The sequence below is a fragment of the Thalassophryne amazonica genome, chromosome 7 (assembly GCF_902500255.1).
Source record: "Thalassophryne amazonica chromosome 7, fThaAma1.1, whole genome shotgun sequence".
Lineage (NCBI taxonomy): Eukaryota > Metazoa > Chordata > Actinopteri > Batrachoidiformes > Batrachoididae > Thalassophryne > Thalassophryne amazonica.
Genome location: NC_047109.1, coordinates 62,553,571 through 62,581,000, shown reverse-complemented (window position 1 = coordinate 62,581,000; position 27,430 = coordinate 62,553,571). Strand labels below are relative to the sequence as shown.

The 27,430-nt window shown below is 40.7% G+C and overlaps 1 protein-coding gene across 5 annotated transcripts in view; it reads left to right on the top strand.

The window, feature by feature from the left end:
* Window positions 1-27,430, top strand: part of LOC117514031 (thrombospondin type-1 domain-containing protein 7A) — a 602,038-nt gene that overhangs the window by 368,799 nt on the left and 205,809 nt on the right. For all 5 annotated transcript variants that reach the window (XM_034174316.1, XM_034174317.1, XM_034174314.1 and 2 more), the window contains exon 14: window positions 273-539. In XM_034174316.1, the coding sequence (XP_034030207.1) occupies window positions 273-539 (267 nt within the window). The remainder of the gene's footprint in view (window positions 1-272; window positions 540-27,430) is intronic.

Genomic DNA, 27,430 nt, shown 5'->3' with positions numbered 1-27,430 from the left:
ATCAAGGCTTGCTTCACATATCTGAATATTAAAAACTGTTTCAGTAATAGAGCTCTTTTAACACATATTGCTGTGTAAGAGCCCAATTTGGATCAAGATTGTGGATTACTGATTTATAACTAATTGACTAACAGCCTCAGCCTTAAAATTTGCTCCAGTATGTCACAATGAAATTTAAACTTCAGACTTAACAAATCCACCAACAGCAGGAGTTATGGTGACTCACCTTCCTCAAAATAATCGTCTCCTTTTTTTGGATTTTCTGCTGTTAGGGAGGAGTAAGAAGAAAGACAAATGTAAGAATACGCAGATGTACCCTCTGAGCGAGACCCAGTACTGTCCCTGTGACAAGTACAATGCCCAGCCGGTGGGCAACTGGTCGGACTGCATCCTGCCTGAGGGAAGCAGGGTGGAGAACATCCTGGGAATGAAGGTACAAGGAGACATTAAGGAGTGTGGTCAGGGCTACCGCTACCAGGCCATGGTGTGTTACGACCAGGACAACAGGCTAGTGGAGACCTCACGCTGCAACAGTCATGGTAGGAACACACATGTGTCTTTGTGGTTTTGTTACCATGTTGTGGCTTTGTTACCTGCACCGCTGTCTGTTGGAGTGCAGCGTATTGTAGTCTGTCTGTGTACAAAATAACTTGGAGTTGGGTGAGCAAATTTTTGCAAATCTTGGTAGGAGCATTCCTTGGGTGAGTATCTCCAGATGACCGTTGGAGCAGACTGGTCAAAGGTCAAGGTGGTCAAAAATGTAGCGTTAAAAACATGTTTTCTGCATTTAGATCCAATGCAAAGCCTGTATGAATCATTTGACAGTGTAGTCAAATTATATGTGTTATATGTGTTATTATATGATAGCATCACAAAGGCACTATGAAATAAAAAGCACTTTTTCCAGGATATCCAACAAATAGGGTTAAAGAAGTGACTCAAAGCTCATATCAATCAGCTTCTCATTTGTCATCAAGATGAAGTCACAAAAACACCATGGAAAAAGTCATAATGTCACTGTAGACTGAATAACATATTTATTATGTGTTCGAAATAATTTTTAATTAGATAAATATTTTTTATGGCTCGACTGTTATTATCATTGAGTTGACTTAAATTACTACAAGTAATTGGCAGTTTTACAAACTGCTACAGTGTGTGTACATCACAGTAGTACATCACAAGGCTCAAAGTAACTTCAGTTTTAGCTTATTTTAGATTACATGAAAGAGTAAAGAAAAACATAAAAATGCCTGTAAATGTCAGGTGGGTTCTTTTATGACCAACGTCCTGGCATAGCTTTGACTTTCCGTGCTTATCATTTTCAGCCACCTTGCGTAAAATTGATTGATACAATAAAATTGATACAGTGGCATATATATATATATATATATATATAGTCACATCGTAGGTGCAACCTAATAAGAGACATTATAAAGTAATTGGCTGGTTACATGTCCCTCATAGAACACTTCGTTATCAATGATGAACATTATCGTTTACAGTTCAAATGAAAGGTTGAATCTATTCTAGGGTCATTTAAATCTGCACTTCTTTTGAGATTTTTTTCTTCCAGGAGATGCTGAAAATGTATCATTAGATACAAAATTAATTTAGCTGCGCCTCCCCAGACCCCTTGTAAATTTTTCTTGGATTTTACAATTTTCATTTTACAGCCCTGATTTAATGTCAAAATGTAACTGGTCAGCTCACTGCTCACAAATGGTTTTTACTTTTCAGCACAATGTTAATGATGTCATTGCAAATGGATTCAATTTTTGATCAGTCAGGTAGGTGGGCTCCTTAGCAGAGTTTTGCTTCAGGTCCCTGAGAGGATAGGACCAGCTCTGTGTGCCAGTAATTGCATCCTGCATAATACATGTGCCATACTATGTAGATCTGCTGTGGCAACCCTGAGCAAAACCATGGAACAGCCAATGAATCATGCACACAATCACACTTTTAAACAGACAGTGGTGTCTCCAGAGCAACAGTTTCCAAAAAGATATACTTCAAACTGTGCTGCCCACCAACATGTTGTCATCGCATGATGCCAGCGCTGTTTCATGACCTTAGGACATGTTCTGGTTGTTAGATAAGATCCTGGATCAATTATCTCTTTGACACTACTGCCATACTTTTAAAAATTCAATATTTACACTGGCTCTCAATTATAACAGTGTGGATTATGAAGATGTGCCAAAAGTACTGTACATTTTGGGATTGTACAAAGGGCTCTATTGTTGTACAAATCTGACAACACTGCCTGCTCAGGCAATTTCTCCAGCCCGTTCTTTTGTCCTTTTGTCTTCCATTGTTTGGTGTACACCAGTGACTTAAATGCTAAGCAAGTGGCAGCAGTGGAGGCTGTGTCTGTGTTTGCAGTGGGAGTTGTTATTGCAGAGGTAATGGCACAACAAAGTATGAACAGCATTTTGACAACTTAAACTGTCAAACACCAAGGATGCATACGATATGTGCTCCAGACTGTGGACTTGCCCATAGATGAATTTGGCAACACAACTCTAGTTGACTGGCTGACTAGCTCACAGATTTCCCACATTTGTGTACACGCCATCTCCCTTGTGAATGAGGAAATTAATTGGCTTATAATTACACAAATTCATGTAAAATAATACTAGTATTAGGGAATAACCCTGTTGTGTCTGATGATTTGCAGACGTTCATGCTGGTTATACGGCTGCAAATTGAAATTATTGAAAATTGAAATTATTATTCAAATTGAAATTATTATTTCAAAAAATCTGTTGAATACCTTTTTCTCTAATTTTTCATAAAGATTTTTTGGAATCTGCCCATAGGGAAGAACAACTTCACTGTCCTTGAATCATTCTAATCTTCCCCCCCATGGCAATACAGCCAATAATTGACATATTGCACACTTCTCAATTTATTGTTGAAAAACATTTTTTTCCTGTAATTCTGCATATGTGTCATTTAATCAATACCAACCTACACAAATATTTTCATTGACCTTGTATGTTTTATAGGCCTCATGCTCCCCCAGAAGGGTAAAAAGAAGTTGTCCACAGATTTTCTTAAAAACTTTTCAATAATTTTGTTCCTGAAAGTTTGTACAGATGACATTCCTTCAGTCACTATGTGGTCATGGTAAGTTGGCCTTTCCAGTTTCAGTCAAACACACATGACTTACTTAATGGCACATCTCTTTCCAAAGAACATCTGGGTCTCTCAACACTATATTTTGATCCTGGTGTGTGAATGTGTTTTACACTATATTTATTGCAGCAAGTATTGCAAAATTGTGAATGTATGATTTTTCTTAATTTCAAGTGCAAGATTTGTACACCTGTAATAATGAATTTGAGAAGAAACATCTCTTTCTGGCTGTGCAAAAGAAAAAGATCTCTATGACTTCACATTTGCTGATACACATGTGGCTTTTTTTCTAGCGCTATAAATTTTGCTGTCACAGGTGGTCTGGTGTTTTGCACCACCTGCACCTTTAAGCTATTAAGCCTAGTCTACACTAGCAAACATTTGTTTGCAAACACCACCAAACTTGCCATGAAAAGTTTGCCCGAGTTTGGTAGTGTGGATGTATTGCCAAACACCACCAAACTAGTTTGCAAAAGTTTGGACATGTTCATTCTTGAAAACATGTTTGCCAACAAACAGCCAATCAGAGAAGAGCTGGTGATAGTTAGTTGGACAAAATGGCAGCCTCCAAGAAGGAAAGAGTGTGGGGATTTGAAGAGATACAAAATTTAATTGAGGAATATGAGAAACATCCATCCTATACAACATCATAATCAAGTGTGTGTCTTGCTTTTGTATCAGTGGCTCCACCTTCTGAAGGAGTTCCTTGAAAGATGCCTCATCCATCCTCAGAAAGTTCTTATAACTTGGTTTGTCTGAGGACTGTATTTCTTTAAGAAGGCAATTGTAGGCCCCATACTTGTGTCTTTTCTTAATCCAGGATCTGCACTACAAGCGAGGCTTGTGTTGTTTTTGGCGGCGGCGACGTTCCACAGCAATTACACATATTACTGCTGCAGATGCCCTGATGACTTCTCTCTTGAATTTTGCCATTGTTTCTGATCATTTTTAGAGGGAAAGTACAAAACATTGGAAAACATTACCAAACATTTGTTTAGTAATGTTTGGTACTGTTTCATAGTATGGACGCCCAAGCCAAACATAAGCAAACGCGGTGTTTGGTAATGTTTGCAAACAAAAGTTTGGTCAGGTTTGCCAGTATAGACTAGGCATTAGATCTCAGTAATTCTAAATTACACCAAAGCTGTGAAAATGATACAAAAAGTTTTCCTTTATGCGCGTCTGCAGATCTGACACAAATCTCATTTAACCTTCTGGGGCCGACGCCGTCGTATATGACGGCTAAGACCAAGCTTTACTAAATTATAAATAACTTTTAATGATATGAGATAGAAACTTACTCTTTTTTTGCTGAAAAGTTAACTCAGCAAACCTTCGAGCCAGCCATCGGCCATCTTTGTACTCCTCATAGAAGCTGTGTGATGACGTGCGCAATGTGAGTGTCCAATCGGAATTGGTTCACCGTCACATGGTTTTACAAAATCCAATTGTAGGGCAGATTTACCTCACGTGAAAAGCCAAAGATCGTTTTCAGGAGTGATATATTACTAGTTGGCCTGTTTGAATAGCCCCCTGGGTGCTCCAATGAGTACATACTATTGGTCTCCATGCGCCTGCGCCATTACGCACAGCAATCAGTGAAAGCAGACGGAGAACCTCTGATGACAATCTCATGTGAAAGTTGCTTTAGGAGCAGCACAGAACACTCCAAAACACAGTCGAAGTAGAAGTTTGTGTTGTAACCTTTGTGTAATATCAGACAGAAATTGCTTTGAGATGAAGACAAAAAAAAATGCATAGACCATTTTGTATATATTGTTCAAAATGTGCATTTGTGTTTATTGTTTGAACCTTTTTGTTGCACAGTCTTTCACACAAATTACCTTTATAAAGTGTCAAAACAACTGTTTATTATAGTTTGCTGTGTGTTTTGAATAAATGTGTGTGGAAAATTATTTTCCGCTTCTCTTTTTTCTTTCTTATTTTTGTTTGTAAACCTTTATTACACTTATAAAACACAACAAAAACATATATATTCTGAAAGCACAGGTTGTCCTAAAAAAAGAGACATAAAACTTGATTGTGAGATGCAGGGAGAGCTGTTAACAGCAACAATAAAACATTTACGCCAGGCGAGTGAACTGTCCAAAAAAATGCCCTCGGACCCCAGACGGTTAAAACTTGGAGATACAAGTCTTGCGGAGCTGGATAAAACAAATCTGACTTGCTTTTCCTCTCTAGCCACAGCTTTGTTGGGTTTAGGTAAAAATATACTGATATAGAACCCTGCACATGTGGGGATAAACTGTTAAATATTCATCTGGAATGGAGGTTTGTGTTTGTGCACATGTGAAAGCCCTTCCTGTGGAGGCTTGTGACTCATTTTGAATCCAGATTTTCACTGAAGTCTGTGTTTTTCTGGCGTGTTGCCGTCAAATTCATTTGTCTCCTCATCTTAAGGTCTATCTTAGAGCCAAAACACTTCATGCAAAGAACGTGGGCTCAAAAACTTGTTGTGAAATTGAATGTAGGATATGTTCAAATGAATATATCAGCACTGTGCATATGTAAACATGGTTTTTGTTTCCTGAGTGAGTCACAGTTTTGCATATGCATCAGTTAATCTGGGTGTGGGTGTGACAAGGACGCATTGTGTGTATTTTTACACCTATGGGTGCACCCATGCATTCAGCTGCAAGATCATTTTTAGAAAAAGAGTGCTCCCTGACTCGTAAACAAAAACACATTGATGAGGATTGGCGGCGCTGCATAGGAATCTCACAGATATCTTTAAATATCCTCCCCCCTCAGTTGTTCTTTCTCCACTCTTCCTGCCGCTCTCTTTCATCATTTTTTCTGCCGTTCTCTTCATCTCAGGCCATCATAGTTTTTGATCTTGATAGAGGAGGAGTCGCAGTCCTTCCACCACTCTGCAGCTGACACAGTGCCCCTGGCTATGATGGTGATCAGGCAAACCGTGCCACCCTTATCTCTGTATTCCACAGACATCGGCAGAAAATGGGATTATCTATGAAAGTGCACGTTGATCTAAGCATTGTGCTGTTGCTCACTTTTCTGCCTCGTTCCTCTGTGACAGGGAGCAAATCTTATCATGGGAGATAACACTTAATTTTTGGAGTGTCATTATGTGCAACTGTTCTCTATAAATGAGCTCTCTTATTCAAGAATGCGCATGATATATATATATATATATATATATATATATATATATATATATATATATATATAATTTTTTAAATTGCACAAATGATCAGTGTTCAACTTGGCTACATTCACATTGAGCTAATAATCAACACCACAAGAAGTACAATGGCACCCAAATGGCATATTCCTGATTATCTTACTTCACAGCAATAATTACAATCAGCAACAAATGTATCTAATTACTATTATTGTCCTTTTACCATAATCAAGGTAAAGTTATGATTGACAATTTGAGAATCTAATTTTATGACAATACCGATCAAGCAAAATGGTACACCAGCTCAGCCTAGTGACTAAAACTGTGGTTGGTCTGTGAACTCATTGAGGGCAAAATTTAATCCAATTACCATCAATTTTGGTTACTTTTTCACTCAGTGAATATAACTGGAAAAGACACTCAGTGGGTGCAACATTGGCCCCTTTCCTGTTGGACACAGATTCATACAAATTAATTCTTTGTCATGACACAATAATAGTTCTGTGTGGCCTTGATATTTGATCAGTTCTGTCCAAAACGCAACCCATTCCATCGTATTTTATCCAGCTTGGTTCCAAACAGTTATTCCACTGACTTTGACATTTCATGGCCAAAGATAAAATTAATATATTGCTTCATATCAGTATATTCTCTTGACACATTTCATGTGATAAACCATTAAAAGGTAAAAACTATACTTCATGCACATTCCTACTAATGTTCTTATGCATTTGCAATAATAATAATAATCATCATTAATGTTTTCTCCAAAAACATTGGTCTTATAAACTTTCCATTTTCGCAGCATTCATCCTTGACTCAAAATACATAAGCATACCAAACAGCAAATGTCAGCTCTCCCCAGTTCCTCCGTGATTGAAGCCATATGCACTCACACATGCATACACGCACACAGAAGCCACTTAGTTATTATAATGTAGATAGTATACATTGTTCTTTTATTACAAATATGTGGCCATTATTCACTTGTCCTTTGTGTTTCTGTCCTTTTTTCCTTTCCCGTCTTCTTACACTGTGCTTAATAAATAAAATCATGCACACATGCACTAGCACTTTTACAACTAATATTTAGATAATTTACCACCCCCTCCTGAATTGGCGTGTGAGTCCAGAATGTAAATATCAATAGCCATTGTTCAGTTTCATTGTCATTCAATATATGTAGCTTCTCTAAAAATATTAGTCCTATCAACGTTCGGTATTAGCACCGTTCATCCTTGACCCAAAATATATAACATACCAAATGGCAGATATCAGCTGTCCCCAGTTTCTGCTTGATCAATATTGCATGCACGCACACAGAGCTTTTTGTCTTTTCTGTATCCTGTCGTAAGCAGATGCTTTTAAATTTGACAGACGCTGTAGCGGAAGACATTAAAAGCACAACATTTTTCACTTATGGTCCCGGGAGCATGACACTTAACTACATCATCAAGTTTGCAGATGATACGATTGTGGTGGGTCTCATCAGCAAGAATGACGAGTCAGTATACAGAGAGGAAGTGCTACGGTTAATGGACTGGTGCAGAACCAACAACCTGTCTCTGAACGTAGACAAGACCAAAGAGATGGTTGTTGACTTCAGAAGGACAAGGCGTGATCACTCTCCACTGCACATTGATGGCTCTGCTGTGGAGATTGTCAAGAACACCAAGTTTCTTGGAGTTCACCTGGCAGAGGATCTCACCTGGTCCCTCAACACTAGCACCATAACCAAATAAGCCCAGCAGCGTCTCTACTTCCTGCGAAGGCTGAAGAAGGCACATCTCCCACCTCCCATCCTCACCACATTCTACAGAGGAACCATCAAGAGCATCCTGAGCAGCTGTATCACTGCCTGGTTTGGGAACTGCACCGTATCGGATCGCAACTCCCTGCAGCGAGTAGTGAGGATGGCTGAGAAGATCAGCGGTGTCTCTATTCCCACCATCACAGACATTTACACCACACGCTGCATCCGCAAAGCAACCAGTATTGTGGATGATCATACACACCCCTCACACTCACTCTTCACCCTCCTACCGTCTGGAAAAAGGTACCAAAGCATCCGGGCCCTCACGTCCAGACTGTGCAACAGCATCTTTCCCCAAATAATCAGACTCCTCAACAATCAGAGTCTGGTCTGAACAGTCATATATATTTCAGTGACTGGACTGAACACACACACACACACACACACACACACACACACACACACACACACACACACACACACACACACACACACACACACACACACACACACACACACACACACACACACAATCTCATCTTTTAAGAGTGCAATGTTATGGTCAATAACTGCTGCTATGCTTTTCATTTATAAAAAATGGTCACAACCGCACTTTACTGCTAACCTGTATTTATTATTGTTTATCATGATAAACTAATGATATTCTTTGTAGCACCTTTGGTCCTGGAGGAACATTTCGTTTCACTGTGCATATGGTTGAAATGACAATAAAACTACTTGAACTTGAACTCATGGTAACAGCAACATGACACTTAACTATACTGACTAAACCAACTGAACTACAAAAACACAATAAATCAATAACACTAACAATACAGTTAAACTAACATGAACCACAAAAACAACATTTACAACCCCCAAACCCCGAACTCCCATGATGCATCACAGCACAATGCCCATTGTTTACTGGTTAGCTAAAATTGCTAATTTCTCCAAAATTATTTGTCCCATCAACTTTCCATTTTTGCAGCATTCATCCTTGACCCAAAATGCATAAGCATACCAAATGGCAAATGTCAGCTCTCTCCAGTTTTTGCGTGATCAAAGCCATACACACGCAGGCCTGCATGCACACATACAAAGGCCACTTGGCTATTATAATATAGATGTCATAGTTAGTAGTATCATAGGTGTATCTTTAAACACTTCCTCGAAGTAGCCATTGAAAATATCTCCTATATAAAACCACAAGTTCAAAATTTTGATGGCAGATGCAAAAAGGACTCACACAGAGGGTGGAAGGCCATTTGAAGCACGTCTAAACATACTTTGCAGGAAATACTGGAATTGTGCACAAAACAGTTTGGTTTACTGTGTTCATTAGTCTTTGGTGTTTTGCAGTCCAGATCTAAAATCAGCCAGTCACAGTGGCACCTGTCCTTCCCTTTAACCCCCTGAGGTTTATGTACGCGCTGACGCATCCAGCTCTTTTTTGTTTTGTTTTTTTACGTTTCTATTAATAAATCATCTGACTGAACATCACAGAGACTTCATTCATCTACTTCTTGGAACTACAGAGTGTCACCTGTAGTTTCCATCCCTGTTGTCGATGATGTCTGCCTCACAGTCAATCCTAGAGCCCGAAGACGGTCACATGGGCCTGTCTATCTGTCTGTCTGTCTGTCTGTCTGTCTGTCTGTCTGTCTGTCTGTCTGTCTCTCTCTCTCTCTCTCTCTGGCTAAATGACAGCCTTTCCACTTTTCATCCATTGATGGATATTTGTGGACATTTCTGGGAAGACCAAAAACATCTTGGTGGATCTGATGAGTAATTTGATGAGGAATTTTCATTTTTATTTCCATTGATATGTAACTTGCTTCAAATATTCTATTAATTTGTGAGCCAAAGACTTTGGGAAATCCATTCCTAACACCAAAACAGTTCATTCACATGCATAAAGGTGTATTTTGAATGAAGATTTGAAAAATTTCTGAAAAATGCTTTTAATTTTTTCAGATTTTGAGCCAAAATATTGCTACCTACAGTGTTCTAGACAAATATGTGACACACATTCTGAGTGCTGAGGTTGATGTGAACATTTTTAAATGCAACACGTGAATTATACTATAAAAAGTATCTTAAAATGGGAATATCTGAAAGTATAGTAAAATCTAGGGTGAAAAAACCTTGTACCGTGTTCTTCTACACTTGAAGAAGGTATTTATGAATAATGAATTTATTCAGCACACACAGTCCAAAAAAAAACTTACAACGAAGAAAAAAAAAAATGGATTAACAATGCATCCATGTGACTGAAAGGGTATAGGCAGAAGCAAAGCTTATTAACGCCTACCCCTTTAACCAAAAATAAAATTATCTAGCCCAAAAGAGTGGGGGGAAGTAAAAAAACCCATCTATTCCCACTCCCATTTTCAACCACTTAAAACTCTTCAGCTTAAAAGACAAAATCCGAATGCTACCAAACATATTTACATTTACAAAGTTACATTTACAAATTTACATTTACAATTGGCAACACACAAAACTCATCCTTCTTCAGCAGATACATATCTTGAAAACATCATGTCTTTATATTGCTTTTTAAACTGATTGCTTTTGCCACTTTCATGCCGTTAGGAACAATTCCAGTTTGAAATGATTTATAAAAAATATATGATAATGGTTTTGCAATTGCAGTAATTATTTGCTTTACTAAGGACCTATGTACCTCATTATGATCCATCTACTTTTTACTTTTACATGTACTAACTACATTAATAATTTCATCTACTGGGCCAAGAAACATTGTGTGCGGATTCCTGGTGATTAATTGCTGATTTTCCCATGGGCTGTGTGGGATTTCAGCTGCCTGATCTGGCTCAACATTAGCAAAAAATTTATTCAAGCTATTCACTACTTGACTCATGTTATATTATTCTTTATTGTTATAAGTAAAGCATGTTGGGTAGTTATTTGATTTGGGTTTATTTGCAATAATACTATTCAGTATTTTCCATGTTTCCTTTATGATGTTTTTATTATCGTTTAGTATTTTTCTAAAGTGTGATTTTTTTTACAGTTCTGCATAATAGTCAGTTTATTTTTATAATCCTTATATTTAATCGCTGCCTCTCAATTTACTTTTAATGAATTCTCTGTATAGCATATTTTTCTTCTTACAAGCCTTTTGAAGACCATTTGTTATCCATGGGTTATTTTTATTATACTTTATAATTGGACAGTTTTTGTTGTATGTATTGAGAAATATGTTTTCAAATTCGGAATATGCTAAATTCACATCTTGCTTCTCATAAATCAGATTCCAATCTTGTAAAAGTAAATCATTTTTTAAGGTAGTGATAGATTCTTCAGATTGCAGGCGCCTACAAAATTGTATTTTCTCAGTACATTTTTTTTATTGAAATTCAGATCAGTTACTATAAAAATTGGTAAATGGTCACTAATATAATTAATTAATAAGCCACTTAATGTTTCAGTATCAATATCATTTGTAAGTACATTATCAATGAGAGTAGCTGAATGTGAAGTGATTCTTGAAGGCTTAGTAATTTTTGGATATAGATTTAAACTGTACATAGTATTAATGAAATCCTCTGTCACTTTATGCTGATACGAGTTAAAGAGATAAATGTTTAAATCTCCACAGATAAATACTCGCTTATAACACATCTGTCAAAAAACTTCTCTGTCCAGTTTTGAAACTCTTGGAGCTCTATATATGCAGCTAATAATTCTATTTTTACCTTTTTCCATACCTGTTTTGATTGTGATGGATTCCAAAAGATTTTCCACAGCCATAGTCATCTGATCTTTAATTTTGTAGTTAATCCTTTTGTCAACATACAAAGCCACTCCTCCTCCTCTGTTTCGTTTATTCAGATAATTGAATTCATAACCCTCCAACCCATAGTTTGTTTCATCACCCTCTGCAAGCCAAGTTTCTGTTATGGCAATTATACTGAATGGTTGACAAAAAAATCTGATTAGTTCTGAGTATTTTTGGCACTCATTAGCAGTGAGTATGTAGTTTGCGTCTGTTGTGAACAGTGTGATGGTTTCGCTTCTCTCACCTCTTCTGCCAACATCGATCCTGGGTGCATTTATACTTCCACATTGCTTAGCACTATCAGATGTGTTTCAATATATACAGTTTGTTAAACTATGTCATATAAATAAAGAATAACATAATTTAAATACCATGGCCTTGTTTTATTTCTTCTGACTACATTTTTTAAATAATCAGATATTTGCAGGCCATTTTAAAGGAATAATGTTTTTTAAAATTTAACTTTAATGACCTCTCATGGCCCATCTGCACTACCTTCATGGGACACCAGTTGGAACCACTACACCAAATGCTTGGACCTTTGTTCTTCTGCAAAGATCACACCTCTGTCCAGTGACCCCATGACTCTATAAGCTCTGAAAAGATGACAAAGATAGCTTCCTGCAGTTGTGGCATCATCTTTTAATTTATATGCTTTTACCATGTGAACTATACAAGGGTGAGTCTTAGTGAGCCTTAGAACTTTTCAGCCTACCCTTGTAGTCCAGGTGAACTGCAAGAAGAGGTTCTGCAGCATTTGTGCTGTCTGTCAGCTCAGGTAGTATCATCAATAGAAGGGGGGTAGATGTTGATGTAAGGTCTGAACACACTGAATGACGACTGAGCACAATCTATGAACTCACTGAACATGACTGCGGGATTGACAGTCAAAGGTCAACGGTGACCAAGCTGATTACACAGACTATGCTTAATGGGCTGAAGAACAGACGTCGATCTGAGCTTAAGCTGTGCAGTGCAGAGAGGTCAGGAACTCTTGTCTCTTGAGGTATGTGGGCGTGACTGATATGTCACTAGGGCTTTAGCTGTGTCATAATGTCACATGCTCTTAAGCCTTGCCTGGATTAAGGAAGCGTTTTATTATCCAATCATATTAGCATTAAGAAACCTTCCTGCTTATTTTGGGGATATTTAGCAGCATCCCCTCTCAACTGTCTTTTTTTCAACTGAGCCAGCTTTGACTTTCATGTCGGTAAGTATTCATCTTGCTTAAGACTCTTGGCGCAAGACGATGCCAGCTCTGGCTCCAGTGGTCTGTACACTGAGTGAAAGGGAGCATAAAAAACTTTAGCAATCAATAGACTGTCGGGTTAGTTTAATTGTGTGGTTTCTGGGTGACAGGTTGATGGGCTCACGCAGACTTTGTTGCATGGCTCATAATAGCACTGCTTTAATCGTAAGTGGCTGAGTTTCATGTATTTCTTTCAGTATCCTCCAGCAAGAAGTAACAGTGGCCTCCAGGACCTTGTGATTAGCAAAAATGCCTACAAGCAACTTGATAGGTGATATAGGTCACTCCATATGGATTTTCAAATGATACTCATTCTTAAAATTTAACCTTGATTAAATGCCTGACCTTGCACCAATTAGGCTTACATATTTTCTTGATTAAATGCCTGACCTTGCACCAATTAGGCTTACATATTTTCTTGATTAAATGCCTGACCTTGAATAGGGTCTGCCTCATTTTATGGCCAGGTCAAAACTTGTCTGACAAAATTAAACACCTGCCTTAAACAAGCGTTGGACATTATGTGCATTAAAAAGATTACAACCTCAATTCCAATGAAGTTGGGATGTTGTGTGAATTGTAAATAAAAACAGAATATAATGATTTGCAAATTCTCTTCAACCTATATTCAACTGAATACACATAAAGACAAGATATTGAATGTTCAAACTGATAATCTTTATTGTTTTGTGCAAATAATTGCTCATTTTGAAATGGATGCCTGCAACACATTTCAAAAATGCTGGGACAGTGGTATGTTTACCACTTTGTTACATCACCTTTCATTCTAACAACACTCAATAAGCATTTGGGAACTGAGGACACTAATTGTGAGTGTCATGACTGGGTATAAAAGGAGCATCCCCAAAAGGCTCAGCCGTTCACAAGCAAAGATGGGGCGAGGATCACCACTTTGCGAACAACTGCATGAAAAAATAGTCCAACAGTTTAAGAACAATGTTTTTCAATGTTCAATTGCAAGGAATTTAGGGATTCTATCATCTACAGTCCATAATATAATCAGAAGATTCAGAGAATCTGGAGAACTTTCTACACGTAAGCGGCAAGGCCAAAAACCAACATTGAATGACCTTGACCTTCAATCCCTGGACATATGCAGAGTGGAAAAGTGTGCTGTGGTCTGATGAGTCCACATTTCAATTTGTCGTGTCCTCCAGACAAAAGAGGAAAAAGACCATCCAGACTGTTACCAGTGCAAAGTTCAAAAGCCAACATCTGTAATGGTATGGGGGTGTGTTAGTACCCATGTAATGGGCCTACTTACACATCTGTGGAGATGCAATGATGTTGACGTGCGCATGACCCTTTAAAGTTTTCTGTCATGTTGGTGGGCGTGGCTGCAGTTTTCCACAGGAACAGGAGCTTTTTCTGTCCCTCCACTAGCTCCACTTCTTTATACAATCGTCAACCTCCAAGCCAATGGTATGCTATGTAAAATTGTCTCCATGAATTGCAGGTCATTTGAGCATCTTTACCATTTGTCATATCTGCGGACTTTTCTGCCATTAGTATTTGATCCATAATTGAGATGTAATCGGTGTGTGCACTGCAAAAACTATTAAAATATGACAGTAGAGGAAGGAATGAAAATGTAAAAATGTCTAATCACAGCCCACAGTCATTTAGCAGGTGCCCGTCAGGCTATGGAGAGGGTTCACAGCCACACATAGGGCTCTGATCTAAAGCAGTTCTCATTGGTTTGTCACACACAAAGTCACAAAAGAATACTGTCAAACAGTCAGCTGAGGTACGTTACCTTCCAGGTAGAACGATATCTCGGCAAAGAGGTGGAGATGACGTCTTGCTGATATACCGATGCTGATCCGATGAGTGGTGACAGCTGTCATGGGTGATGAGTGTCAGCTGTCACCCCGGCTGCTCCTGTGAGGCGGCAGCGCCCTCTGGTGCCTGGAGCCCGCACTCCAGGCAGGGTGCCCTCTGGTGGTGGTGGGCCAGCAGTACCTCCTCTTCAGCGGCCCACACAAGAGGACCCCCCCCTCAACGGGCACCTCCTGGTGCCCGACCAGGCTTGTCCGGGTGGCGGCGGTAGAAATCGGCCAGGAGGGCCGGGTCCTGGATGAAGCTCCTCTTCACCCAGGAGCATTCTTCAGGTCCGTACCCCTCCCAGTCCACCAAATACTGGAAGCCCCGGCCCATCCTACGGACATCTAAGAGCCGGCGCACAGTCCAAGCCGGCTCGCCATCGATGATCCGGGCAGGAGGTGGTGCCGGACCCGGAGTACAGAGGGGTGAGGTGTGATGGGGCTTGATCCGGGACACGTGGAAAACGGGATGGATCCGCAGTGAGGCCGGAAGCTGAAGCCTCACTGCGGCTGGACTGAGTACCTTGATGATCTTAAACGGACCGATATACCGGTCCTGCAGTTTAGGGGAGTCCACTTGAAGGGGAATGTCCTTAGTAGACAACCACACTGCCTGCCCTGGCCGGTACGTAGGGGCTGGGGTCCGCCGACGGTCTGCATGGGCCTTCGTCCTCATCCGGGCCCTCAGCAAGGCAGAACGGGCGGCACGCCACACCCGACGGCACTTCCGTAGGTGGGCCTGGACCGAGGGCACACCGACCTCTCCCTCAACCACCGGAAACAAAGGAGGTTGGTACCCCAGACACACCTCGAAAGGGGAGAGGCCGGTGGCTGACGACACCTGGCTGTTATGGGCATACTCGATCCAGGCCAGATGGGTACTCCAGGCCGCCGGGTGCGCGGCTGTCACGCAACGCAGGGCCTGCTCCACCTCCTGATTGGCCCGTTCTGCTTGCCCGTTGGTCTGGGGATGATACCCGGATGAGACACTCACCGTGGCCCCCAGTTCCCGGCAGAAGGTCCTCCAGACTTGCGAGGAGAACTGGGGACCGCGATCGGAGACGATGTCTGTTAGGATCCCATGCAGCCGGACGACGTGAAGAAGTCCAGGACTGCAGCCCTAGCTTCTGGTGGGACATAGAGTCTGTTCTTCCCTGAGTCCGAGGCGTCCACTTCAACCACTAACTGGCGACTAGGATCGGGCTGCACCAGAATGGGTGCAGACGAGAAGCGCCGTTTCAACTCCTTGAACGCGGCATCGCAACGATCCGACCAGGTGAAGGGGACTTTTGGTGAGGTCAGGGCTGTCAGGGGGCTAACTACCTGACTGTAGCCCTTAATGAACCTCCTGTAAAAATTAGCAAAGCCGAGGAACTGTTGCAGCTTCCTATTGCTGGTGGGTTGGGGCCAGTCTCTCACCGCCGCGACCTTGGCCGGATCAGGAGCGACGGAGTTAGGGGAGATGATAAACCCCAGGACAAAGAAGTGCGGTGAAACTCGCACTTCTCGCCCTTCACAAACAGCCGGTTCTCTAATAACCGCTACAGGACCTGACGTACATGCCGGACATGGGTCTCAGGATCCGGAGAAAAGATGAGTATGTCATCCAGATATACGAAGACGAATCGGTGCAGGAAATCCCACAAGACATCATTAACCAATGCTTGGAACGTTGCGGGGGCGTTTGTAAGACCGAACGGCATGACCAGGTACTCAAAGTGACCTAACGGGGTGTTAAATGCCGTCTTCCACTCGTCTCCCTTCCGGATCCGAACCAGGTGATACGCATTCCTAAGATCGAGCTTGGTGAACATTTGGGCTCCATGCAGGGGCGTGAACACTGAATCCAACAAGGGCAATGGGTATCGATTACGAACCGTGATTTCGTTCAGCCCCCTGTAATCAATGCATGGACGTAGTCCGCCATCCTTTTTTCCCACAAAAAAGAAACCTGCACCCATCGAGGAAGTGGAATTCCGGATCAACCCGGCAGCTAAAGAGTCCCGGATGTAGGTCTCCATTGATTCGCGTTCAGGTCGTGAGAGGTTGTACAACCTGCTGGACGGGAACTCAACGCCTGGAACCAAATCAATGGCACAATCGTACGGACGGTGGGGGGGGAAGGGTGAGCGCCAGATCCTTACTGAACACATCCACAAGGTCATGGTACTCCACCGGCACCGTCCCTAGATTGGGCGGGACTCTGACCTCCTCCTTAGCCTGGGAACCGGGAGGAACCGAGGAACCTAAACATACCCGATGGCAGGTCTCGCTCCACTGAACCACTACCCCGGACGGCCAATCGATCCGGGGATTGTGTTTTAACATCCAGGGGAAAACCCTAAAATCACACGGGAGGTAGCAGGAGTCACAAAAAGCTCGATCTCCTCCCGGTGATTTCCTGACACCACCAGACACCACTCGTTGGAAAAGTAGTCCACAATACAACGCACAATGTCAACAAATACATTGGGATAGGATGGGACGTTTGTCCGATGTGAGTGAAAATCTGTTGTACAAAATCCAGTATATACCATGTTTATTACATGGAAAATCATACAGAAGCATTGGGACTTTTGCATTTGTCCAGTGAGTGTAAGTATACAATGATGGTTTAGGTGAATTTTACTGTATAGCTGAAGCAGCTCCAGTCTGCACAGTGCTGCTCTATGCCAGTCTGTCGGACAGCACCTTCAACACTGACAGGCTAAATTTGGGATGTCAAACAAATCAAGTAGTGCTGGGGGCAGGACTTTGCAACAAACCAGAAAGCAGCAACTCATATTTTAAAAGAACAGTATCGGTTAATAGCCCCTCAGTGCTTGAAGTAAGGGGCCATTTGATACATTGTGATGTGCCCTTCTCACACATCAGTGGGCCTGTGTGAAGCTGAAGAAATTATAGCAACTCAAGATTTGTAATGTTTTGTAATCTACTCTAAGATCCACAGCCTGGGGCAGTTTAATTTAAATTTGATGAATATGATGCAAATTTCATATTTCAAATTTCTGTTATATTTCATATAATTTTATGTTATGTGTTGGTCATAAATGATGTTTAAAAGGTTAAAAGCACATTAATATTTGTTGGACACAGTACTTGCTCCCTTCTTCAAAAGTGACACACAGTGCTTTAATCCAGTGAGGAAGAGAGCTGTGTCAGGCAGAGTTGTTCTGTCATCTTGACAATGTTTTTTTTTTTTTCTTTCATTTTTGAGTATGATTGCATTACCGTATTTTCCAGAGTCACACTGGAGTATTACTTTACTTTATTCATTCATGAACAAAAATTTCCATGAACAAGGAACAACAGAAGATAAATATTGTAAACATTGTCCCTTATAACATAAATTCATAAAAACATCCATAAACTTCCACAATTTCAATCCCAGCACCATCTCCTTGTCAGTCACCAAACCTCAAATAAACATCAACAATGACATAACTCTTACATTTTAGCAGCTGCATTCATTTTTCTTTGAGTTTAATGAATTCTCTCATAGTTTTATCCTTATACATTTTTTTGAACTTTTGTACAACATTTAATTTCTTCAGTCAGTGCATTCCAAAGCCTAACTTCGTACACAGAGGGACACTTCTGTTTCACAGTAGTTCGTGAGTACTTAACGTGAAAGTTATATTTTCTTCTATGGCAAACGGCCTGTGTAACAAAACTAAACAAACTCTGGACTTCATCTGGCAAAATACCACGCTTAGCTTTCCACAAAATAAGTGCAATTTTTAAGTCAACAAAGTCTTTAAATTTTAACTGATTGTCTGCAATAAACAGATTGTTAGTATGTTCTCTGTAACCTTTTCTGTTGACTATTCTAATGGCTCTCTTTTGTCGCAAAAATAATGGCTTAGTGGTACTGTTATATGCATTTCCCCAGACCTCAGCACAATAACTGCAGTATGTGAGAATCACTGAGCAATACAACACATACAACAAATTACATTCAAACAAATTCTTTACTCTAAATAAAATACCAATGCTTTTATTAACTTTCTTTGTTATGTAGCCTATGTGGGCTTTCCAACTTAATTTCTCATCCAGCACAACAACAAGAAACTTAACTTCATTAACTCTTTCGATATTAACTCCATCAATGGTAATTTTCACATCATCATTCTTCCTTCGACTGCCAAATAGCATATGGTTTGTTTTATCCCAGTTTAAAGCCAACTTATTTTCATTAAACCAATTTCTCACTTTTATCATTTCTTTCCCTATTACTTCTGTTATTTCCAACAGATTACTTCCTGAATAATATATACTGGTATCATCAGCAAACAACAAAAAATTTAGCATTTTAGAAGCTTCAGATATGTCATTAATAAACAAAAGAAAAAGCAAAGGCCCTAAAACTAATCCTTGTGGCACTCCACATTTAACCTCTCTACAATCCGAATTTATTCTGTTTATATAAATGTACTGCTGACGATTCGTGATATGACTTATACTTACTTAAGTATAAGTCACACCTGTCAAAAAATGCCTCTTGAAGAGGAAAAAAACATACATAAGTTGCACTGGAGTATAAATCACACTGGACTGTTCAGTCTGGTGTTATGAGGTCTTTAATTTGGGATTTTGTGCATTGTTGTAGTGTATATTTTATTACTGACATTTATTCTTTTATTATTGGAGTTTATTTTGTTTAGCACTTTGATTCTTAGGAAAGTATAATTACTGTTATTAATAACAAACTTGTGAATTTTTGGTATATAAGTCGCACTGGAGTATAAGTTGCAGGGCCTCCAAAACTAGTATAAAAAACAAAAACAAAAAACTGTGACTCTGGAAAATATGGTCTTTTTTTTTTTTTTTTAATACAACCCCTTTAATAATTGTCTTATTTGAACAAGAGCTGAACCTGGACTGATTTCATTGTCCAGTCTGCTTTTTAAAGGATAAAGGATCTGTTTTAAAGAATCTGTCTGTCAGTCCATCAGCCTGTGCTTAGAATTTTGAAGAGCTGATGAATAAAGAAAATGAGAGTGTGAAAAGGCTGGATGATGTGGAGAGAGTAAATCAGGAAGTGCAACAGATTTAATAAAATCTTGGAAAGTAAGAGGATGCCTAGGCAGTGGAGATGAAGTGTGCTGGTTTCTATTTTTAAAAACAAGGGTGATGTACAAAGTTGCAGTAACTACAGAGGCATTAAGCTGATCAGCCAGAGCATGAAGTTATGGGAAACAGCATTGAAGCTAAACATAGAAAACTGGTGAAGATCTGTGACTGGAGATATGGTTTCATGCTGAGAAAGAGCAAAACAGATGCAATATTTGCTCTGAGACTACTGATGGAGAAGTATCGACAAGGTCAGAAGGAGTTACATTATGTGTTTGTGGATTTAGAGAAACCTTATGACAGGGTGCCAAGAGTTTTGGTATTGTATGAGGAAGTAGGAATGATTCATTCAAGGTGGAGGTGGGATTACACCAAGGATCAGCTCTGAGTCCTTTCGTGTTCACAGTAGCGATGGACAGGTTAACGGATGAGATCAGACAGGAGTCTCCATGGACTATGATGTTTGCAGATGACATTGTGATCTGTAGTGAGTGTAGAGAGCAGGTTGAGCCTAACCTGATGAGGTGGAGATATGCTCTGGAGAGAAGGGGAATGAAAGTCAGTCAGAGCAAGACTGAGTACATGAATGTGAATGAAAGGGAGCCCAGCGGAATAGTGTGGTTACAAGTGGTGAAAGTAGATGAGTGTAAATACTTTGGGTCAGCTGCCCAAAGTAATGGAGAGTGTGGTAGAGAGGTGAAGAAGAGAGTGCAGGCAGGGTGGAGAAAGGTGGCAGGAGTGATTTGTGATTGAGGGATATCTGCAAGAGTGAAGATGAAAATCTACAAGACAGTAGTGAGACCAGTAATGTTATGCAGCTCATAGACAGTAGCACTAACAGACAGGAGGCAGAGCTGAAGGTGGCAGTGCTGAAGATTTTGTGATTCTCTTTGGGGGTGAAGAGAATGAACAGAATTAGGAATGAACATCAGAGGGACAGCTCAGGTGGAACGGTTTGGAGGCAAAATCAGAGACGCAAGATTGAGGTGGTTTGGACATATGCAGAGGAGGGACCCAGCGTATACAGGAGAAGGATGCTGAGGAGGAGAAGAAGAGGGAGACGAAAGAGAAGGTTAATGGATGTGTTGAGGGAGGACATGCAGGGGGTTATTGTGACAGAGGAAGATACAGAGGACAGGGTGAGATGGAGATGATTGATATGCTGTGGCGACCCCTAATGGGAGCAGCCGGAAGGAGAAGAAAAAGATTTTGCATAATAAAGGCAATAAAACCTGAAAAATATACTTTAAAAATGTCATTTAACAATATTACAGCAACAACAAATTCAAATGTAATTAATTTACAGTCCCCAGTGCAAGAATGAATAGCGGGCATTAAATCAGGCAGTCAAAGCAGAACTCAAGAGAAACTGTGTCCACAGGACAACCTAATTAAATCTCAGAATGTGGGTTTGAATGGTATAGAAACATAAAGGAAGTAACAAGATCACACTTTTTTTCATTTTCTTTCATAACATGCTATCTTAGTCTATCTTCTGCAGTTTTATTCCCACACTGAAAAAGGAAACATGACTAAAATATGTGCATCAGTTGTAAATGATCAGAATCCAATCAGATAAATCCAACAGACTTTTTTTTTCAGTGCACACTTTAAATAAAAAAAAGAGTTTTATTTATCAGTCTGCTTGAAATTAGTTGGATCAAATGATTATTCTGCTGATGACAAACAGAAATAGATGTTCAGGCAGATCTCATTCTTACCTAGCTGTAACGATGTTCTCAGCCCACCAACTGTTTGTAGTGTTTTGAGTTCTTGTGGGCTCTGATGGCTGAATGACATACGAGCCTGGAGACTTATCAGATGTAAAATGTTGTTGCACTTTGATTACTGTACAGCAATCTTAAACCTGTATTTTCTTTAAATTTTTACTGTTTCAGTCTGAACTCTCTCTCTCTCATCTTCAACCGCTTGCTCCAATTAAGGGTCACGGGAGGCTGGAGCCTATCCCAGCAGTCATACAGCGTGAGGCGGGGTACACCCAGGACAGGACGCCAGTCTGTCACAGGGCCACAAACAAACACAGACACACCCACACGCTCGGACTATTTAAAGATTCCAATCCACCTAACCCGCATGTTTTTGGATGTGGGAGGAAACCGGAGCCCCCGGAGGAAACCCACGCAAACACGGGGAGAACATGCAAACTCCACACAGAAAGGCCACAGGTGTGAATTGAACCCATGACCTTCTCCCTGTGAGGCACCAGTGCTAACCACTAAGCCACCATGCTGCCCTTCAGTCTGAACTAGATTCTCCTTTTCTGGAAAGAGTTTAAGATATTGACCCATACTGGTTAAAATACAGTGACAAGATTCCAAGGACACACTGGGAAACTGAATTTCACAGTTTAACATTTGAGGGGCAAATTGTTGCACTACATGTGTGCATTGAGTCGAAAAAACATGGTCAACCTTCAATTCCAACTGAAATTGAAAATAAACTGAAAAAAAAATAGTGTGCAAAATGGAAACAGAAAGACGACAGACACAGCTAATACACACAGAACAGCAATCATCCATCCATCCATTTTCTTCCACTTCATCCGAGGTCGGGTCGCGGGGGCAGCAGCTCAAGCAAAGCCACCCAGACTTCCCGATCCACACACACCTCCCCCTGCTCCTCTAGGGGAACCCCGAGGCGTTCCCAAGCCAGCTGCGAGACGTAGTCCCTCCAGCGTGTCCTGGGTCAACCCGGGGCCTCCTCCCAATGGGACATGCCCGGAACACCTCTCTAGAGAGGCCCAGGGGGCATCCGAAAAAGATGCCCGAGCCACCTCAGCTGGCTCCTTTCGACATGGAGGAGCAGAGGCTCGACTCCGAGCTCCTCCCGAGTGACAGGGCTCCTCACCCGCAAAATGCAAAAAAAACCCAAAACAAAACACAGAGGTCTGATATTCCCGTACATGCCGAATATGAAAGCTGCTGATGGTGTTGGGATTGTAGTCAGACCAGTTCGCTTTCTTTACCACCACAAAGAACTTGCTTAGCAGATGGTCAAGATCATTAGCTTTCAGCACCATGGTGGATTCGCATTTAGCACTGTTGCCTCACCTCACAGCAGGTCAAGGGATCGATTCCCACCTGTTGCCTTTCTGTGTGGCATTTGCATGTTCTCCCCGTGTTTTTGTGGTTTCTCTCCAGGTGCTCCGGCTTCCCCCCACATTTAAAGAAATGCTGGTTAGGTGAATTGGAAACTTTAGAATTGTTCAGGTCTCCCTTGCAAAAGAGATCTCGATCTCAATGGGACTAACTTGGTTAAATAAACATTAAAAAAATTAAAGCTTTCAATCTGTTTTTTTTTTGTTTTTTTTTCCGATGCTGTTTAGATATTTATGGAGTGTGTTTATGTCCAACAAGCATAACTCAAAGTTCTTGTTCGACATGGTGGCAACACTTATTCATGGACAACCACCTGTAGTTCACTCTCCTTTTACAGCACAAGATTTCCTGGATTACTTTGAGAAGAAAATAGAAGACATTAGTTTAAACATATCCCAGCATGGCTTAACCCAGCCACTACACCCTGCTATTGAGGTGTACACCAATACTGAGTTATTACCTAGATTTATAGAATTTGATAGTATCTCTCTAGGCATGCTGATGAAACTCGTAATGTCAACAAAAAGCACAACCTGTTTATTTGATCCTATACCAACAAAAATGTTTAAGGACTTGTGGCCCACTCTTAGGCCGACTGTGCTGGAAATTATTAATCTTTCTTTAACTTCTGGATCTGTTCCTAAATGTTTCAGATCTGCAGTGATTAAACCATTACTTAAGAAACCTAATCTTGACCCTAGTGTATTGAAAAACTATCGGCCGATATCAAATCTTTCATTTTGCTCTAAAATTCTGGAAAAAGTGGTGTCACGGCAACTCGTAGACTGTCTTACTGAGAATAATCTCTTTGAGCCACTGCAGTCTGCTCTTAGAAAATATCATTCCACAGGGACGGCTCTCACTAAAGTGGTGAATGATCTTCTGCTTACAATGGATTCGGACACCACTACGCTTCTGGTGCTGTTAGATCTCAGTGCTGCATTTGATACTGTGGATCATCATATTCTACTTGATAGGCTGGAAAATCATTTTGGGATTACTGGGAGTGCCCTTGCATGGCTGACGTCATACCTGACCAGTCGTTCTCACTGTGTTTTGTACAGTAACACTACCTCTAACCTTAGTGACATGAAATTTGGGGTTCCACAGGGGTCCGTCTTAGGCCCTTTGCTTTTCTCCCTTTATATAGCACCCCTTGGGTACATATTGTGGCGTTTTGGGATTACCTTTCACTGCTATGCTGATAATACTCAGTTATACATGCAGATAACTGCTAGTAATCTCGTTCATATGAAATCCTTAGAAGATTGCCTTGCATCAGTGAGAAGTTGGATGTCTAGAAACTTCCTACTTTTAAACTCTGACAAGACTGAAATGATGGTTCTTGGTCCAGTGAGACATCGGCATCAATTTGACCAGTTAACGCTTAGCCTAGGCTCGTGTGTCATACATCACACTGACAAAGTGAGGAACCTTGGGGTAATTTTTGACCCTACATTGTCCTTTGACCTCCACATTAGAAATATTACGAGGACTGCTTTCTTCCACCTGCAAAATATAGTGAATATTTGTCCCATCCTGTCTATGGCTGATGCTGAGACCCGGATCCATGCATTTATCTCTTCTAGATTGGACTACTGCAATGTTCTATTTTCTGGTTTACCGCGGTATAGCATTAGGGCTCTCCAATTGGTTCAAAATACTGCAGCCAGACTTTTGACACAAAGCAGAAAGTTCGACCACATTACACCCATTTTGGGACCCCTTCACTGGCTTCCTGCCCCATTGAGATCAGATTTTAAGGTTCTGCTACTAGTCTATGAAATTGTTCATGGACAGGCACCTCCCTACCTAGCTGACCTAATTAAACCTTACGTACCGGCCCGGGCTTTGCATTCTCAGGGTGCAGGTCTACTTTGTGTTCCTAGGGTGTATAAGAAGTCTCCAGGTCATAGAGCTTTCTCTTATCATGCCCCTGCTCTGTGGAATGATCTCCATGCATCAATTAAACAGTCAGATTCTGGGGGAGTTTCAAGTCCAGACTTAAGACTCACTTATTTTCCCTTTCGTATGGCTAGCATACTGGTATAGTTTTGTTTTACGCTTTTTACTCTTTTAATTCATTTTATTAGGAAACGGAGCGTGCCGCGGCCTCAACTTTACCTAAATTCTGGGTCTTTTAGTGAAGCTTGGGGCTAGTGGCCAGCAATCACTTTAGTATTTCTTCTGTTTTCTTGTTGTTTAATGCTGGCAAATTATACTGTATTTCTTGTCTTTCTGATGCCTGATTCTGTTTTTCTCTCTGTTTAAGGTGAAGCTCCATCCAGAGATGGGAGTTGTATTTGTGCTGGCGATCCTCCTGTCCTGTACACCAACAGCATTTCCTGTATATTCATTTTGTGAAATGTTCTGGAATTTATGTTTGCAGCATGGCCCAAGCAGAGGGTCACCCCTTTGAGTCTGGTCTGCTTGAGGTTTCTTCCTCAGAGGGAGTTTTTCCTTACCACTGTTACTCTGGGGGTTGGTAAGGTTGGACCTTACTTGTGTGAAGCGCCTTGGGGCAACTCTGTTGTGATTTGGTACTGTATAAATTAAATTAAATTGAATTGCATTAAAATGTCCAACTTGGCTTTTTATCTAATTGTATTTTTAGCCTTCTGGTTTGTAACAAAGTTTTCAATCTGTTCTTGACTGTTCGGAGCTGTGTTTTCATCTCGTTACATTTCATTTTGCACATCCACTTCAAGCTCGCTTGCTGTTAATTCCTCCATTTTCTTTGTTCACTTTTTGCTTTGTTTTATTTTGCGCCGTGAAAATTGTAAACAAAGTCGCAAATCTGATACGTGCTCCGGGACTGATTGTCATGGTAATGGTCTGATATGGAAATACATCAGACCGGAAATCAGCCGATTAGAGCGCGCGTAGCGTCGTAGCCATATGATAATTGTACATAAATCAAGGGATAACTTGTTCCAGTTTGGGGCCAGCTACAACAAAAGCATGATCACACTCAAAGCTTGTATTTCGATATTGACACTTCTAAAAAAAAAAAAAGGTTGAGCAGAAATTGCAGTGCAATGCAGTATGCCAGTCATAATTTTTAATAACTACACCCAAGTCACCAGTTATGGAAACTACCACCCAAGCTGCAAAAAATATGCTTGAATAAAACACCTACACCAATAATAGCCTGTTAGCTTCTGCTTGTTTTGTAAGTACAAGATGGGAGCATATTCAGGCTTAATTTGTCCTGTCCAGGTTATCTTGTTCTTGCCCACACTCCTCCTCTTTACTCGTTTATGGGTTGACCAAGAGTTAGGCGGGGTCAGAACACTGCCAATATGGTGACGTTTGGAACAGATTCATTTCGGCGTCAAACCAGCTCATAAGAAAACCTACAGTGAGGGGTTTGCCTAGTGTATATATAGAGTTTATGATAAGTAAATTCCAACAAGAAGAGCATTTGTGAAAAAGGCAATCACCATACTCTCTGCTCGACTGTGGAATTTGTTCTTCATTCTTTAGTGACACAAATAGACAAAACTGCATTGTATCAGCTGAGCTAGGCAGAACTTTTTGTTTGTTTGTTTTTGCTGTGCCTTTGACACTCCTGCTGTTTGAAGGCAGTGGCATCACTGATATGAGTCTGGTAATGAATTGATTGGCCAGCATTGAAGAGTTGTTGCCCCTCAGTGTGAAGCATGATAGTGTGGCAGAAGAAACTATGTTCTCAGCAAGACTTCTCCAGTGTCAAAAAAGTGAGAAAATACAACTACACTAGCCAAAGAGATTTGTCAAGAGTCTTATTGACAGATGTGCGATTTGTGGCACGCTTGTTGTTTAAAATTGTGGGAGGATGTGTTCAGCAAAGCTGTCAGTCACTGCAACACCACACGCCTCAGTGAAATTCAGGCCATGTGGAGGAAACTAGACGAGAGACATGGAAGCGTGTAGATGTTTACCTCATTGATTTTGTTAATCAAAAACTAAACTGATTCACCACCAGTGATGTTACACTAAAAATGTGTGGTGAACAAGCAAACAGCATAAAGGGCAGAGCCAAAGGGTCAGCAGAATATTCTCTTTCACCATCTGGCTGAATCTTTGCCTTTGTGCAGCACAACTGAGAAAATTACTGCCCACAGATGATGAAATAAACAAGCAAAACAAGCAGAAACGCTGTTGACTGTGTAACGGCACCATGAGCTGAGGAAAAACAGATTGAAATAATGAAGCTCTGCAAGTCCCCGCCAATGTTTTACTGGATTCTGATACTTATACTGTATATAACGGTCTATAAAACTGGGCCTTTACAAGCC